Source organism: Diceros bicornis, chromosome 7 (assembly GCF_020826845.1).
Source record: "Diceros bicornis minor isolate mBicDic1 chromosome 7, mDicBic1.mat.cur, whole genome shotgun sequence".
NCBI classification, from domain to species: domain Eukaryota; kingdom Metazoa; phylum Chordata; class Mammalia; order Perissodactyla; family Rhinocerotidae; genus Diceros; species Diceros bicornis.
In genome coordinates this window covers 62,149,234-62,167,192 of record NC_080746.1, presented here as the reverse complement: position 1 = coordinate 62,167,192, position 17,959 = coordinate 62,149,234, and the positions used below count along the sequence as shown (strand labels likewise).

Genomic DNA, 17,959 nt, shown 5'->3' with positions numbered 1-17,959 from the left:
ACAAGGTCCGGCCCAGTTTCCCTGGTGAGTTAGGTTAGACTTTGTAGGGATTCTCCTTTATTTTAGTCTAGATGTAAGCTCAAACTTAGTCTGAAAGCACAAAAATGATACCAAGGATCTTCTTATTGTATCCCACCTATCTGGTATCAGAGAAAGAATATGCAAGGTAAATTAATCTGAGAGAAAGTCTGAAAGAATTATTTTCTAGTGTCTAAATTGTAAATGGTCTACTTTGCCTATCTCAGGGCTTTTTGGAGCTGGAAATCCTAGAAGGACATAATTTCTGATGTCTGTTATCATGTCAATGTATGGAAAGACATGAATACCCCAAGAAGGAAAGAGAAAGAGAAATCATTCATCTAGTACAAGGTAAAAAAAAAAAGTTTATGTTTCAGCTGTTGATCATTATTTTCCTTGGGGGAGGATTGAGTGGTGAATAGATAAAGGAAGCAGGGAAGAGTCTGTAGTTTCTTCTAGGCATCAATTTTCCTGGGTCATATTTGTTTATACATCTTATGACAAGTTCTGACAGTATATCATATTTCACTTTGTGAAGTTAAAACAACTCATGAATGCTTAGGAATGAAAATGGTGGTGAAAGCAAGGGTAGCAATGGTAATGTTAATAGTGATGCCAATTAGACAGTTAGGTAGTATTTGTAGTGGTTGGGTACAACTACCAACCAATATTGAATCTTATCTGGATTGCATTTTATCTGTATTACTCTAAACAATTTACTTAGTTTTCTTTACCTCATAAGATTTTTATGAAGATTAAATGAATTAATGCACATAAATAATTTAGAACAAAACCTGGCACTTTTAAGGACACAATATTTGATTATTATTACATTAGTAATATTTATTCTTATAGAAAATAATTCCTGGCTTAGATTAACTCTTCTCCTTAAATTTCTGTCTAATTACACAATTGCTTTCAATATTTATCTTTCTAATGATGCTGTTGATGTTTCTAGAATGTACTACTCATTTGTTTTAAGTATTACAGCTCCGAGCTCCATTTCCGGATCTTTTAGCTTTTTCCCAGTGTACATCTCTATCTTATTCTTCATGATGATATGATGATGATGATGATGACACCATGGATAGCAGTGTATGTCTACAATAAACATCAAGTTTTAAAGGCAAATGTGAAAGTCACATTTTGATGCGACGAAACATGTGAACAATGGCTCGGCGGATCTCCTTTGTCTTGGCGCTATAAATGAGAGGGTTGAGCACAGGAGGTACAAAGAGATAAATATTGGACATGAGGACATGTATGTAGCGTGGGACATGCTTCCGAAAGCGGTGCACTGTGGAAACCCCAATCATTGGCACATAAAATGCAAAGACAGCCAAGATATGAGACACACATGTATTGAGAACTTTGAGACGTCCCTCACGGGAAGTAATGGCCAAGACTGAGCGCAGAATGAGCACATAGGAGAGGAAGATAAAAAAGAAGTCCATGCCAAAGGTGGATACAAGAACAAAGAGTCCATAAATGCTGTTGATAGTGATGTCAGCACAGGCCAGCTTCATCATGTCTGGGTGAAGGCAGTAGGAGTGGGAAAGAACATTGGATCTGCAGATAGGCAGCCTCTTGATGAGGAAAGGAAGAGGAAAGAGGATGATGAAGCTCCGAGCAGTCACAGCTAAACCCATGCCAACAATAACTTGGTTAGTGAGCACAGTAGCATAGCGTAAGGGGTCACAAATGGCCACATAGCGGTCAAAGCTCATGGCCAGTAGAATACCTGACTCCATCATGGAGAAGGAATGAATGAGAAACATCTGGATTAGGCAAGCATCAAAAGCAATGTTTCGGGCATCAAGGCAGAAAGTTCTGAGCACAGTGGGCAGTGTGGCCATGGACATGGCCATGTCACTGAAGGACAGCATGGACAGGAAGTAGTACATGGGCTCATGGAGGCTAGGTTCCACTCGCACAGCCTGCAGGATAACTGTGTTGCCCCCCAGGGCCACAACATACATCACACAGAGGGGTCCTGCTAGCCAGGAGTGAGAACTCTCCAGACCAGGGATACCAGTCAGGAGGAAGGAATCAGGGTGAGTGACATTGAACAATCCCATGGCAGGAGGAAGCCAAGGACTTTTTAGAGTCAGACCTAACCTGGAGACTTCTGAGAGTTGCACTTACTAGAGGACAAGAAACTAGGGAGTAAGAGACACAGCAGGTGGTGTCTACAAAGTTGGAAATTGATGCATTCTTGAAATTACTGGTTTGCGGAAAATGCAGACAAACTTCTGTTCTTCACATTTTATGATCATCAGTCCATAGACCAGGCTAATATTTCCCTCTGTTTTATGGATGAAGGAAGACATTGACAAATGCTTAAAAAATACAATTAGTTACAAGGAAAATGTTTAAACTGTATTAACCACACTTTTAATGTGTTTTAGAAGCATCATTGAATGGAAATATGTTAACCACAATTCATAGATAGTTATTATAAAAGGACACTGGGAATTTGAGTTATCAATAACTCTTGGAGGTACTTAAATATTTCCTTGAAAATGTTGCTTAATTCAGATGTGTTGCTGATTAATGGCAGCATTCCCCAGAGCTAGTTTGAATTACGGTGTGTTTTTGGTTGGGGAGGGGAAAAGGCAGAGGGATGTGGAGGAAATTGACTGCCTGTGGATATCAGCCTTTCATTGGCAGAGTTGTTGCAAAAAAAGCAACAAAGAAGCCATATGTTTGTGCAAAGGCATAAAGCTGTCCCTGTTTTAGGAAAAATTATGAATTCTCCCCTAAATATAGTATAGGTACACTAACATTCAGCCTATGGGAGGGCATTTTTCCAAATACAGACTTTCACACTCTTACACAATCATATGTACTCTCAGAATACCCATTATTCACATAGACACATTCATGCATCTTTGCATCAGCCTCATACTGGATCCCATTCATACTCTTAAGAACCCTCACCCACACTTCTCTCTCTCTCACAATCTTACTCTTATTCTACAAATATATTTGACACTCCCTCTTGACCTTTATACTCTTGAACATGCACATGCCCGGTCATGCTCATACTCTCCGTCCACATGGACATATATGCAGCATTTATATGTGCATAACACTCAGGTGTACATGTAGATTTGTATACACACAAAACACTCTACCTACATGTCTGTAGACTCCTACTTTCCCACTGTTATTAATCCATTCATCACATAGGCACTATTTTACCTTGATGTATTGCATTTACCTACAGTTTCTTATAGTGGCAAAGAATCTGTTACTCACTCAATTCCTAGAGGCTAACCCACAGCTACTTCTTGTGAGAGTGATTATATTCTTTAATCTCCTATCATTTTGATGTTTTAGAAACCCTTCATGTTCAGTCCCTCCTAATGAATGAAGTCAGAGAAGGCTAGAAGGCTTTTCACCTGGAAGACAGGTTTTAGGCTTATAAGGCTTCCTCCTTTGGAAGAGGAACTCTAAATACATATCACTATTTTCCCTTTCTTCTTCCTCTCCAATCTCTTATAAAGCAAGGTCAGAACATAATTTCAGAGTCCTTTCTGATGCGAATGGAGGAGGAAGGGAACCTGGGAGCCCTAGGTATCTGAAGGCCGCAGAGAGGCTGGAATGATATGTAATGCAGCATTATCACTGTGGGAACTCTCCTGGATTGTTTCGGGCTGTGTACAGCTCATATCTTCTTGCGGTTCCCGGAAAATCAGTGGTCACTTCTCTGCGATTGAATGAATTCTTTCTGGTCTTAAAGCTCAGTCTGTGCATGCCTGTCTCCTCTCCAGAAGTGTGATCCTTGGGATGCAGGACTGAACAACCTTGTTTGTCTCTTGTTTCTCCCACTTGACTACAATTCTCATTTCTCATACAGAGCATCATACGAAATAACAAGCAAAAACAGAAGAGAACTGTGCTAATACAAAGGGGAAAGAAAGAGAAGGGAGAAGAAAAAGGCTTCAATGAAAGCAAGATTCCTTGCAGGGCAGGGCCAAAGCCATTCCGAGTGTGGAGAAATAAGTTTTAGTATTTGTGGGGAAAAGACTGCCTGGAAGTCCCATGATCACATTCTTTACCATTCCCAGTGGCCACTGACCTTGTGGGTTGTCTATATGCATGTGAAGAAAACAATACAATGAGAAAAAAACAATACTTACTGAGCACATGCTATGTGCTAGATACTCTGCAAGGAACTTTACATCCATTTACTCATTTAATCCTTCGTGGGAAATTGAGTCCCACTGAGGGATGTTGCCTTATAGTGCATGGCAAGTAAGTGATAAAACCTCAATTTAAAAAAGAGCTTTAAGACTCTCTAATATCTAACTGAGGTCTTTGGGGCATTACTTAGGTGTTGGAGAGGAATTCGAAAGGAAAATAGAAGTACACATTTCTGGACGAAGATTTCTCAAGTATCCTTGAACAAAGGAAGTGGCTAAAGGCAGATTCATGTGGAGAAAATGATGCAAAAAGTACCTGTCTCCAATGCTGGACTCAATTTCTTCTGCCCCTGTAACCCAGAATCTTTCCTTTAGGTGAAGCCACATAGGAACCAGGGTGGTTTAGGGGAATGGGTCTTGGTCTGGGGGTCAGTAGTCTTGGGATTCAACCCCTGCCCTGGCATGCCCTGGCAGTGTGATCTTTGGAAAAATCTATTTCTCTTTCTAGACCTTGTGTTTTTAAAGACATTTTTAAACATCCTTTACGGCTCTGATGTTCTTTTATTTTACTTTTTAATTTCTAATCAAACAAAGAATGCCTATGAAGATTTGCAAGAGTACTGAAAGAAGGCAAAAATAAGGTAGGGATGGGATTGGAGGGATGTCCAGAGAGGCCCATTAAATGGTCATAGGTTTTAATCTACATCATGAATAGTAAAAGATTAGAAATGCTTAGCTATTCATGTTCATCTAAAGTTTATGACTAGCTAATTTTTCCTACCCTTTTAAACTCCTGAGCACTTTTACATATTTTATCTCAGAATTTATAAGAGCAAAGTTAGACCATGTGTGCCGGCTCAGCTGTTAGTCTGAGTCACGGAATAGGTTGTGACCACTTCGCTCCTGGAATTCTGAACATTTCCTGTGCTCTGAGTCCTGCATTCCTCCCTCAACTTGCAACAGTGTTAATGAATCATGGAAACATTGATCCCAAGGAAACTATTCTGGAAAGTGAGCTATCTAGAGAAATGCAGTGAATTACCCAGAGTTATCCAATCAGTTAGTTGCAGTGCCAGGACATGAACCCGGAGTCCAGGGACTTTCCCACCTGCTCTGCCCATCTACCAAGACACTGCTGTCTGATATCCTCCACACAGGCTCTCCCTCTTCACCTCATCCTACCCCTTTCTCAGTCTAACTCTTTCTTAGAGCAGGCTTCAGGAGCATCAGCTAACTCACACAAGGTTTCAGAACTCACCAGAAGACAGACAGATGAGAGACGCCCATACCCACAGAACAACACGTTCTTCTCTCTATCTGCTAAAATGAATTCATGCCTGCCACTTTTATATCTCACTCTAAGCCCCAGGAGAGAGAGGAGTGATGCTGCCTCTGTGCTTGGAAACGCATTGGGAAGGTTTTAGTCTCTTGAGGTCCTTAATGACTAGTGAGAATAAAGAAAGTGCTCTTTTAGGTGAAAAAGAACTCATCAATCTGCCAGACCAATTTGTTACCCAATGCAAAATACCATCTTGTGATGGATGGGTAGGCATATAAGAGAGGAGCTCATTATCTTTTAAGAGATCTCAGGATTATGTAATATCCAGCAAATAAAGTATAATCAGACAATAACTAATTTTACTTTTCTTATCCCTTTAAATGCATAGAATAAGGCTAGTTCTTTCTTCACTTGTGGATGAAAACTCAGTTCCCTAAGATTTCTGTTCACATTCAGATAATAAAACACCCTCTGGTGAGTCATTAGAATGCCAAGCCTCATAGAATAGTCAAACTTTCCCATGTTCAGTTACAGCCTTTCTTCTTTCATCATCCCTCACTTGCTAACCATGGTTTCAGGCTCCTCCTCCCCAGGAAAGACAGAGAAGGGGAAGTGGAAGATTCGCAAGTCATTAGTGGTTCAGTTAGCTACTATCATGTTTACTAGGTGTGTTAAATGTTTAAAGCTGACTCTTTCATTGGGTACTTTCATAGATTATTTGAAGAACCTTCTCCCTATCTTTTACTTCTTCTCCACTCGATTTAAACTAATGTATCCTATTCCATATGGTTGCTTATGACTCCACTCACAATCCAGATGCCCTTTGTAGAACATACATTCTTCTGGACAGGATCTAAGACAACACATGCCAACTCTATCTATGTAGCCCATCCAGGAAATGCTCAGCCTTCCTCTATTGCAACAAATGCCCCACCCCAAATAGTAATAGTCTCTCATTCAATTCTGTTATCAGAATAACAAAGTAAATTTTCTATCTCCATTTAGATTTCCAGGCATAAGTAAGGAACCCATCTGCTGTGTCTCTCTTTCTCTAAATTTCAGCGGACATATGTTTCCTCTCTTTTGACTCAAAGTAAAAATGGCAAGTACATCCCTACCCCTTTCTCTTGGGTGTGGGGTGTGGGTTGGGAAACTTAACTCTTTCCAATGGATCGCTTTAGCAATCTTTGTTTAAATCCTCTAATGCATAACTTTTGTACCTCTAATTAGGGCAGAATTTCTCAACCTCAGCACTATTAACATTGTGGGCTGGATAATTCTTTGTTGTGGTGTGATGACGTGTGCGTTGCAGGATATTTAGCAGCATCCCTGCTCTGTACCCAGTAGATGCTCCACCCCAGTTATGACAACCAAAAATACCTCTAGATATTGCCAAATGTCCCCTAGGTGACAACAGCACCACAGGTTGAGAACCACTGAATTCAGAGAAAGTGTTTAAAAGTCATCTAACTCGTTCTCTAAAAACTAATTCAAAATTTCCCCATGGTTGTGCTTTAAGAATATAGTATCCATTGTCCTCATTTATTAGCCATTTTGAGATATGAAGAATTGCTTTTAAAATTCTATTCCGAGACATCTCAAACTCCTAGCAGACTGGAATTTCTCCTCTCAAAAGTCCATTTTCCGACCTTCAGTATACAATTTGGGATTTGCCTGTTCTCTGTTATCAAACCATTCTTGCAAGGATTGCAGCTGTTGAATACACACAAGACCCTTCATTGCTTCTCTTTCCAGTGATCTCTCTTCACTCCGAGCCTTATAGCATTTGTTCTCCCCATCTTATACTTATTCTCCACTTGATTTAAACTAATATATCCTACTCCATATGGTTGCTTATGACTCCATCCACAACCCAGTTCCCCTTTGTAGAACCATACATTCTTTGGACAGGATCTAAGACAACACATGCCAGCTCAGTTACTGAACTAGTTATATGCCAGTTACTGAACTTCTTACAGATTCTCAAATACTCTATTTCATGACTTTGTGCTTTGTGTGATTTTGTCTGTATCATTTCCTCTGCAGGGAATTCTGCCACCTAAAACTCTTACTGGTGAATCCTACAGCTGCAAGATCCATTATAAACTTGACCTTTTTTTCTTATGCATACCTTATTTATAAGCTATACAATTCTTTTCCTAATCTCTTGAGATTTTCATGACACTCTGGGTCCTTGACATTTCTCCATTACAGAGTTTATCAAATACTACTGAAATTTTCTACAACCTTAAATAAATTATGAACACTGTGTATTATTCATTGCATTATCCCCAGTACCTAGCTAAGTGTCTGGGACTTGGTTGGAGTTTAGAATGAATGAAGGAATATAATTATTGTCAGCTTCATAATCACATGAACCGTGTCTTATCCAGGGCCTGGCAGAGCTTTATGTGATGTAGGTATTTAGCAATTGCTTTTGGAATGGAGTGAGCCCATTCTGAATGCAAGTGTACATATTTAGAGAAATAGCTAAAGGTATTCCCATAAATTAGCAGTTATCACATGTAACCTAAGACAGTGTCATCTACATTCACTGCCATTCACTGATTTTCACAGTTTCTTTAAAATGAAGTTGAGAAATATTTCCTTAGGTGAGGAAATAACATGGGATGTACGACTAGCCATTTTCAGAGTATTGCGTGGGATTTGGCCTCTTTTAACCCAAAGAGTTTGACCCTTGTTCTGGCACCAATAGATTTCTCCCAAATACTTCTTCCTTCTCTATTTTACCTGAAATGTTACAGGTGTTGTCAATCAATTTGTTCACAATTTTCTCAAGCTATTGTCACAAAACTCAATGTGAAGACTATGAAGAAAGAAGAGGTCTGGTTACTCTCACCTCCCCCTAGTATGTATTAGGTGCTCAATAATATTTGTGAATAATAAAATGATTAAATAAGTGAATTAGCCCAACATCATTGTTAAATGTGCAGTCTATACCTAGGCTTGATTAAACTTTTCAAACTCTGGCATAGGAATGCCTTATCCATGTTACTATCAATTGATGCATAACAAATTACCAAAAAACTCAGCTGCTTAAAATAACAAACACTTATTATCTCATTAAATTATTAACATTTGACTTATTCGTTAAGGAACAAGGGTCCAGAAATGGCTTAATCAGTGGTCCTGGCTAAGAGTCTCTCAAGAGGTTGCAGTCAAGCTGTTGGCTAGGGCTGCAGTCTACGAAGACTTGACTAAGTCTGGAGTATCTGCCCACAAGCTCACGTGGCTGTTGGCAGGAGGCTTCAGTTCCTGGTCATGTAGCCATTTCCATAGGACTGTTCATGACATAGATCCTTCCAGAATGAATGATCTGAGAGACAGATGGTGCAATGCCACATTGCCTTTCTTTTCTTTTTTTTTTTTTAACCTAGTATTTGCCACACACGTGGTCATTTACTCCTTATTCTATTACTTAGAAGTGTCACTAAATCCACCCACATTCAATGGGAGAGGATTGCACAGGGGCATGAATACCTGTAGCTGGGATCTTTGCAGAGCAGTAGAGAATTCAGCGTTAAAGCGTGTGTTGCTGATTATCACAGCGATTTCTAGGATGTTAAAGAAAATATTATCACTTCAAATCTGAGAAAAGAATAGGGAAATTTCCATGGAGGAAGTGGTTATAAATCACCTGGTAACCAAACTACTACTCATCTTTTCTTTACTTTTCTCCTTCTCCTTCTCCATCCTCTTGCTTATATTCCCTTTTCTTCCAGACCTTCCCCTTATTTCTTTTCATTTTCTCGTCTTCTCTTCTCCTCCCTATCTCTCTCTTCTTCTCTTCTTTCATCTATATTCTCTTCCACGTATCCCTCTTCATCTTCTTCCATCGCAACAGCTATGGTAGAAGTGATTCCTTCTGCTCCACGTGATCAAACCTTATGCTTTAGTGCACACTGCCCCTTGTCTCCTTCTTCACACTGCACAAACAAAATGAAACAAAATAAAACAAAACCCTGATTCTACGTTGCTCGAGTCACTTCAAGCCTCCTCTGTTTATTCAGTCAATATATACTGAGTTTTTACTAAGTGTCAAGGCACTATGTAAAGCATTTTGAACACCTGAGAATATAACAACATATTCCTAGATTTAATTTTATTTTCTTCATCCCATTTTTCACTCTCTGAGATTATCTTACTACCTTTTGTTGTCTGTCTTCCCCACTAAAATATAAACATCATCAGAATAGCCTTGACTGTTTTGTTACAGTTGTGTCTACATTTTTTAAAATATTGTGGGACACCTGGTAGGTACTCAGTTAGCATTTATTGAATCAACAAACTCGTGATCCCTACTCTTTAATTTTGCTGAGGAAGATTAACCCTGAGCTAACATCTGTGCCAGTCTTCCTCTACTTTATATGTGGGTCACTGCCACAGCATGGCTGATAAGTGGTGTAGGTCTGAGCCCAGGATCCAAAGCCATGAATCCAGGCTGCAGAAGCAGAATGCACCAAACTTAACCACTATGTCACAGGGCTGGCCACAATCCCTACTGTTTTTGACAAAAATATTGTGAATATGTTTCTTGTTTAAATATCTTTGAAATTTTAGTGACTTCTCTGTTCAAATGTTTCTCATTATTTCTCATTATTTGCATAATATAAGCTCAGATGCTCCCACGATATGCTTTACCTTCTTGACAATAGTCCTTTCACATTTAGTGCAATTGATTCATTTGTTATATTTCCAGCTATACCATAAATTCTCCCTGAGAAGGATACCACTGGTTGTGGTCACCACTATGTCTCTAGGTCTTAACATAGCACTTGGGGTGCAGTATTTAGTGATTTCCATTGAATTCATATGTATTAGTCACAATCTAACACAAAACAAAAACCACGGTCGACTTACAGTCAATTTAGAATATAAGAACAACATGCGTTCCTTTAATTGAAAAAAAATAATGGAAAAAGTTGTTAACCAAGTGTTAGAGAATGCACAAAAGACAAAGGGAATATGAAGGTGTCGTTGGAGGTAGCAAACTCTGGAAGCACCTGCTAATCCTAGGACTGCAGGAAGAAAGGGGTGGGTTTAGAATTATTAAATCTTACAAGCATAGAGGAGGAGTGTTGCAGAGCTGAAATTCAGAATTTTGAAGAGTGGGCACTGTTTAGGTGGTACTGGGCTCTCAAGAGTTCACACAAGATGCCCTGTAAGAATGGAACTTACTCCTCTAAGATGGAATGGTTGGGGTCTTCTCTGGCTTGTTCTGAAGTTTTTAAGAGGTCATGGCAAGACTGGTTCTGGGAATGATGGAAAGCTGCAAGATGGAATCCACTAACGTCACTGGAATAATTCACTGGTGTTTGGGTTAAGAAGTGTTGCTGGGGTTAACATTGGCAACAACAAAGAACAAGTCTTCCTTCCTACACCAGCTTTCTAGTGCCCCCTATTTGCAGATTTTGGGAACTGGCAGGCAAAGGAGAAATGCAGTTTGCAGAAGTCCAGCCCAGATATCACAAACAATATAAAAGGTGAAATTAAGACTGAGAGATGATAATATAATAACCAGTAAAACAAAAATGAAATAAATCCAGGAATTGTTTACACAAGTTTCAAAAGAGATGAGAAGCTGACCAGCAGACGCTAACACAACCTAGAGATTTGCAATGCAGGAAGCCACTACCACCCCTAGGCTGGAGAGTCAAAGGTGGTGTTGCTGAAGCTGGAGCCAAAGTGATCTTAACCAGCAGAAGCTAGAGCCATGGAAAAGATGCAAACCCATGCCAAAGACTCTGCTTTAGGCAGGAGAGTGGAGCGACTGAAATACTCTGTCTGTCAATGATTCCCAACAGCTGAACCCATCTGAAAGCCAACTGACACTGGAGTTTGGGATATTCTTCAAGTAATAATTGGACCCTTGTGATATGGATAAGAGCTACAGAAGAGTGAGGAGTGTATCTGAGGGTGAACAGATCTATCCTTGGTATAGAATAAGGCATAAGTCATTCATTCACCTTGGTCTTATTGTACCACTAGCATTGTAAGATACATGATCTTCCATGAAGTTTCATCTTCATAGTCAGCATCCTTTAAGGTGTCAACTCACTGTCATCCGTGAAAGACGAGAGTAATTTAATTTCTCAAGTTCTGAGGAGTAGAAATTCTGTTCATAAAATAATCTCTCCTAAAGTCAGATAGCTAGATTTCTCTGGGAAGTACTTCAAGATTGGCACACAATCAAAACCTACTTATATCCTTAAAACCTTACCTACTCAAGTAGAATTGATGACTCTTTCTTCATAACATTGAAAAGTTGCAACATCAGTACACTTTCCCCTAAATATTTCGGCATTAATATCATTAATTCAAGTTTAATATTTTGTGTAGTTTTTTGATTTCTTTCAAACATATAATGCACAGATCTTACACTTACATTAGATAAGTTTTGGCAAATGCATTGATTTTGTTGTGGAATACGTTTATGACATATTTCTAAGTGGCATCTGGAGGTGTATTTTTCTGGACTGTTCAAAGGATCAGTTTTTCAATATTTATCTTCTTTGCAAGAATCCTTATTGCTCTGGCTGACATCAGTGCTGAAAATAATACCTGGAGCAGAATAGTGCTCAAAAATGTGTTTTTCTTCCATTTTTTGTTTGTTTTTAGTTGAACTGAATGAAGTCTGTAATTTTTAGGGTCCATATACTGGTGGAGCAAAAAGAATGCTTACCTCAGAAGCATGTTTATGGATGCCGACATGCATTTGTACAAAAAATATGCAAAGCAGTTAAACTCCACGTATGAATCTGTGAATAGATATTATGATATTAATTTGTTGAACATTTTGTTCATCTGTTGATGAGAACATTGATATGTGTTAGAAATATATACTTTGGAGTATGTGAGCATTGAGTATATTTAAAGCATATTTTATTGTTTCTTCAAGTATGTGTATAAGTCTCCAACTATTTCTAAAATTGTGTCTGTAATCTACATTGGTCTTTATAATCAGTGTAAGAATACACAGATCACAGTGTGTGTTTGATGTGCCAAGATATGTGATTAGTGACTAAAGCATTGGGCACTTGATGAGTGTATTTGTTTTTATCTGTTTGTATGTGTATGGATCTAAAATAGGCAATGTGAATGTTATTAAATAAATAGCTGAATATGTCTAGGGGTGTATCTGTGGGAGTCTGAGAATATTATAACTATGTATGTTTGTGTGTGTGTGTGTGTGTGTGTGTGTGTGGTTTGCATCCTCTGATCAAGGAAGGATTAACAGAGTAATGGGTATGGGTGATGACATCAGGGATGATGGGGTCAAGAAGAGGATTCTCCTGGGAGTAACTCTCATATGACCAAGCTCACTACTCGTTGATATCACCTTCTCCATTATTTCCACTTTCCCTTCTCCCACCACAAACAAACAAGCTTTGAGATTCTGGGATATTCATAAAGAGGAAAGTATGCTGATGCTACTGTACTGGTTGGACTCACAGACCAGTACATCCAGCTACACGGAAAAGAAGCGTCTGCCACCCAGTGAGTGTCCCTCCTTCAGATTCCCTACCTGGCTCCTTATCTAGAAATAGTCCCAAACTTGAACACTCTCACTGCAACCTCAGGCACACTCTGACCCTCATATTTCCCCTCCAAATGTGAGCCAAATATGCTCCCTTCCAAAGCCTAGGACCATAGACCCTGAAGCAAGGCTCCCATCTTAATCAAAACTCTAATACCAAACCAAATACATACCCTTAGATTAAGGGGCTGATGCATCAGATCTATATTTTGTCTTGAGGGCATTCTATACTATTTTTTCTCCTTCAGTTTGAATTATTGTCTCATATACTTAACTGTCAAGTGTGCAGCTGGAGAGAAAAATCACAGAACCAAATGAAATGAAGTCATTTAACATCGTGGTCTTCAATCTTTGCTGGATTTTTAGTGTTGAGTATGCCATGGGAATATAATTGATAGAGATATTACTGTGGGCCTGTTAATGCTGATGTATTTGTGGCACTGTGTGTTTATGTGTGTGTGTATGTTTGTAGGTGTGTGTTCTGGAGGATATAAATGTGACAGGATATTTGAAACATAGTATATGATGCCAATGAGTACCTATGAGCCTTCCTAAATTCTGTGGTTGTGATAATGTTATGTGAGACCAAGGGAGTGGGTGATAGTTACTGCCTGTTTGATATGAGGAGTACCTGTGAATATCTGAGTACCTAAGTGTGTGTAGGAGTGTAAAAATGTATATTTGGTGGTACCTCTGTGTGACCACGTGTGTGTCCATGCTCATGCACATCCTGTGCAAAAGAGCTACATTGTTGTGTCTGTCTCCATCTTCTTGATCTTTCTTCCTAGATTAGTCACATTTAGGAAGGCTTAACTGACACCCCTGTGGTCCTAACAACAAAAAATGTTTATTGGGTGGTGGCAGAGAAGTTTTCAAAGTTGCTTTCTAGAGTGAGGAAAATCTGGATCATAGATAAAATATGCCCTTGCAGATTACCTAAATTTACAGACCAGGGGTTAAGGACAGGGGGTAAACCTATCTTGTGAGAGTCTTTAGTATTTGTTAGTGCTCTTAAGAGTCCTTCTGTTTCTTCTGAATCTAGAAATAATATTGGAGAGAAGATGATAAAACAAAACAGATATGGACAGGCTGGATCTAAGAAGACTTCTTGGAGACGTTGACTTTAAACCTGGGCTGGGAAGAAGAGAGTTTAGAGGGGAGTAGGAAAAAGAAATCCTACTGATAAAAGGATTCCTTTGAATTCCCAGTTGGAGGAGAGAGAAAACAAAGGAATAGATAAATTCCTTCCAACAGCACGTGTACTTTTAGGATCATTAGTGATATCTAGACATTCTGCAGCCTTTAGTCACCATCTAATTTCATTGTATTTATAGAGAGGGCTAGAAGAAGATGGAAATCCTAGAAAAGTCAAAGGAATAAGGGAGCCATTATGTCTAAGGTCAAGAATGTAGTTTTATTTTATTTTTTTAATCTTAAATATAGATATTTTCCAGCTTTATTGTGATACTATTGACATAAAATATATGTAAGTTTAAGGTATACAATGTGATGATTTGTAACACGTATATAGTTAGTTAACACCTCCATTCCCTTACATAGTTACTTTTTTGTGTGTGTGGTGATAATATTTAAGATCTACTCGCAATGACTTTCAGGTATATGTTACAATATTGTTAATTATAGTTGCTATTCTGTAATTAGATCCCCAGAACTTATTCATCTTATATCTGGAAGTTTGCACTCTTTGATGAACATCTTCCCCCACCCCCTACCCTGCACCCAGGCCCTGGCAACAACCATTCTACTCTACAGAATGGAACATTAATTTTGGTACATCCAGCACCATGGAAATACACTTATAGAGATATTTTGGATAAAGGCTGAGAAGAAGTCCTTTATGATGTGGTTTTTCAGTTTGCCCCACTCTGACTGTTGCTTATCTTTCTTGGAGTTAGGCTGATGAGGCTCAAGGACAAAGACAGAGAAAGAAGATTCTGTGAAGAAGGTAGAGAAGGAGATGACAAGATAGAAGGAAAATTGGGGCTAGAAGGTGCCACTGAAGAAAGAAAGCAGTGCTAATAAGGTGAATTACCAATAATGTGAACTCTGGTAGGGTGGTCAAATGGATAAGGGGAGGGAATGTTTTCATTAGATTTAGTGACAAAGAGGTCATTAGTGACCATAAAGAAATTAGTTTCAGTTGGGAAGGGGCAGCGTGGGAGCCACATACAGTAAATTGAGCAGTGATAGATGGTAAGTCAATAAGGTTGAATCCTGACTTGAGGATCTCAGAATGGAATTGGAGAAGCAGACACTTAAACAAGCTCCCCTTTGTTGGCATCCACAGAGACAGTGTTTCAAGAAGTTTGACTAAGAATTGGGGAAGGATAATAGAATGGCAGCAGGAGAGGGAAGGTTCTGTTTTTATGATGGGATGGTCTTGCACATGCTTATTGCCTAAAGGGAAAGGGACAGAAAGGGAGAGGCTGAACATACAAAACAGTGGACTAGTGGAAGAGGTCTCTGAAGGAGATAACAAGAAATGGAACCCTAAAAGTGGAGGTCCTGGTCTTGGAGAAGGCGAGATATCTCTTTCTCAAAAACCATGTGGTAAGAATAGATAATGGTGTGAATAAGTTTAAAATTTAGGTAGTGGTAAGTAATGTCTCTTTTATCCAATAACATACTTCCTTCTTTGGTTTTATCCAGCTATACACACAGTTTGATTACAGAAATTATCAACAGTGGGCTTTACTGTCTGAATGAAGGAGAGGCAAAGAGGAGGTGAAGATACTGGTCTTAGTGGGAGAGTAGATAAGAAAAAAAGTGAGGAAAGAAGAGCTAGTAGACAAATAGACCATAAGAAAATGGAAGAATTATTGAGATCCTGAAGACAAGTGCATGGGCATGAGAAGGAAAAGAGCTGGAAGAAGGCTACGGTCAGAATGTGAAAAAACTGAAATTTGAGATTTCAGAGCTGGAACAGTTTTTGGTGATGACAAGTTCAGGGGTAGCCATGGGATTGGAAGGCTGAGGTGAAGTCTGAGTAAGGGTTATTGAAGCCATAATTTTACAGCTGTAGAGGTTTCATCTGCACCATCTACTAAAGGGTTCCTAAAGGCATGGGCAGTATGCCCTCTTCCCTATCTTAATTTCTATTTTTCCCCAAATTCCCAGAAAATGGCTGCTGGGGTGAGATGAGGAAGTGAAGGGACACTGCGGTTTAAAGTGAAGATTAGGAAACTGTTCGTCTTGCCTCCTGCCTTGTTGCTTTGCCACATTATGGGCACACACTTGATCATCACACCTTCACAGTGTTTCTACTATGGCCTTGACAAGGTACTGGGCACTGGTGCTACAGAAATGTATAGAGCCTAGTTGCTAGCCTCAAAGAGCTCATAGGCTAACGGGGAAAGCAGGAACATAGACAAACACTTTCAAACTCTGACCTTTTGTGTTAGAGACAGGATGTCTGAAAGAAAGTGAGGAACTCCCCCAACACATCCTTGGGCTCACCTCCCATCTGTATTCTCCGACCTGCCTGCCATGTTGGGCCTCAATGGTACCCTCTTCCAGCCAGCCACATTCCAGCTGACAGGCATTCCTGGATTGCAGACAGGCCAAGCTTGCGTTGCCCTGGTTTTCTGCATCCTCTACCTGATCTCCATCATAGGCAACCTCAGCATCCTCGTTCTGGTGGTTCAGGAACCTGCTCTGCACCAGCCCATGTACTACTTCCTCTCTATGCTTTCTCTCAATGATCTGGGAGTGTCCTTCTCTACACTTCCCACTGTGCTTGCTACATTCTGCTTCAACTACCATCATGTTGGCTTCGATGGCTGCTTGGTTCAGATGTTCTTCATCCACACTTTCTCTTTTATGGAATCAGGCATACTGCTGGCCATGAGCTTTGTTCGTTTTGTAGCTATTTGTGACCCACTACATTATGCCACTGTGCTCACCAACAGCCGTATCTTGGCTATGGGCCTGGGCATCCTTACCAAGAGCTTCACCACTCTCTTTCCTTTCCCTTTTCTGGTGAAACGACTGCCCTTCTGCATGGGCAATGTTTTGCATCACTCATACTGCCTCCATCCAGATCTCATGAAAGTAGCATGTGGAGATATCCATGTTAACAACATCTATGGGCTCTTTGTCATCATTTTCATCTATGGCATAGACTCAACTTTCATCCTGCTTTCCTATGCATTTATCCTGAGAACTGTGCTAGCCATTGCATCCCAGAAGCAGCGGCTCAAGGCACTCAACACTTGCATGTCACACATCTGTGCAGTGCTGGCCTTTTATGTGCCCACAATTGCTGTCTCCATGATCCATCGCTTCTGGAAAAGTGCCCCACCTGTTGTTCATGTCATGATGTCCAACGTCTACTTATTTGTACCCCCCATGCTCAACCCCATCATCTACAGTGTGAAGACAAAGGAGATACGCAGAGGAATCCTCAACGTCTTCTTTAAATCTCAGAGCTGAGGAAGACTGCAGAGAACTCTTGTGGAGAAAGAATTGGGACTTGTTTAACAACTTTAGGAATGCTAAAACAAGGAGAAGAACTCAGGATCTTGATTCTTGTGACTATGGAACTAATAAAAAGGATAACTGACTCAATAAAATTACATAAGTATGTATTGAACATTTACCATGTGAAAACCCTTTGCTAGTTGCTGAGAATGTTATAGTGGTGAGTAAGATACATTATTAAATAGATAGACAGATCCAGGGAAAAATATAAAAAAGAGCATCAGATGCCCTGCAAAATGTTTGGCTTATATGGGAATAATGGAAGTTGTGCAAAGCAAATAGGCTTAAATATAAATAATTCTACTACCAACCAGAGTTAGAGAAATGATAAACATTAGAGACAAACACGTTCTGTGGAGGCTTGGTGCCTCCACATGCTAGACAGAAGACCCATTTGGTTTGTGGAAATCAAAATAGTTTTTGTGTGTGTTTATGATGTAGCTTATGAAGGATGAG

At 39.6% G+C, this 17,959-nt stretch overlaps 2 protein-coding genes across 2 annotated transcripts; one reads left to right on the top strand and one right to left on the bottom strand.

The window, feature by feature from the left end:
- Positions 1–1,157: 1,157 nt before the first annotated feature.
- On the bottom strand, positions 1,158–2,096 carry LOC131408052 (olfactory receptor 51I2). Its single transcript, XM_058544619.1, has one exon. It carries the CDS (start codon positions 2,094–2,096, stop codon positions 1,158–1,160), a length of 939 nt encoding a protein of 312 aa, XP_058400602.1.
- Positions 2,097–16,510: 14,414 nt separating this feature from the next.
- On the top strand, positions 16,511–17,530 carry LOC131408051 (olfactory receptor 51I1). The gene has a single exon (XM_058544618.1). It carries the CDS (start codon positions 16,511–16,513, stop codon positions 17,453–17,455), a length of 945 nt encoding a protein of 314 aa, XP_058400601.1. The 3' UTR covers positions 17,456–17,530.
- The last annotated feature ends 429 nt before the right edge of the window (positions 17,531–17,959 follow it).

Excerpts from the sequence above, each read along its gene's own strand:
- LOC131408052 (XM_058544619.1), bottom strand. The coding sequence starts at position 2,096 with ATGGGATTGTTCAATGTCACTCACCCTGATTCCTTCCTCCTGACTGGT.
- LOC131408051 (XM_058544618.1), top strand. The coding sequence starts at position 16,511 with ATGTTGGGCCTCAATGGTACCCTCTTCCAGCCAGCCACATTCCAGCTG.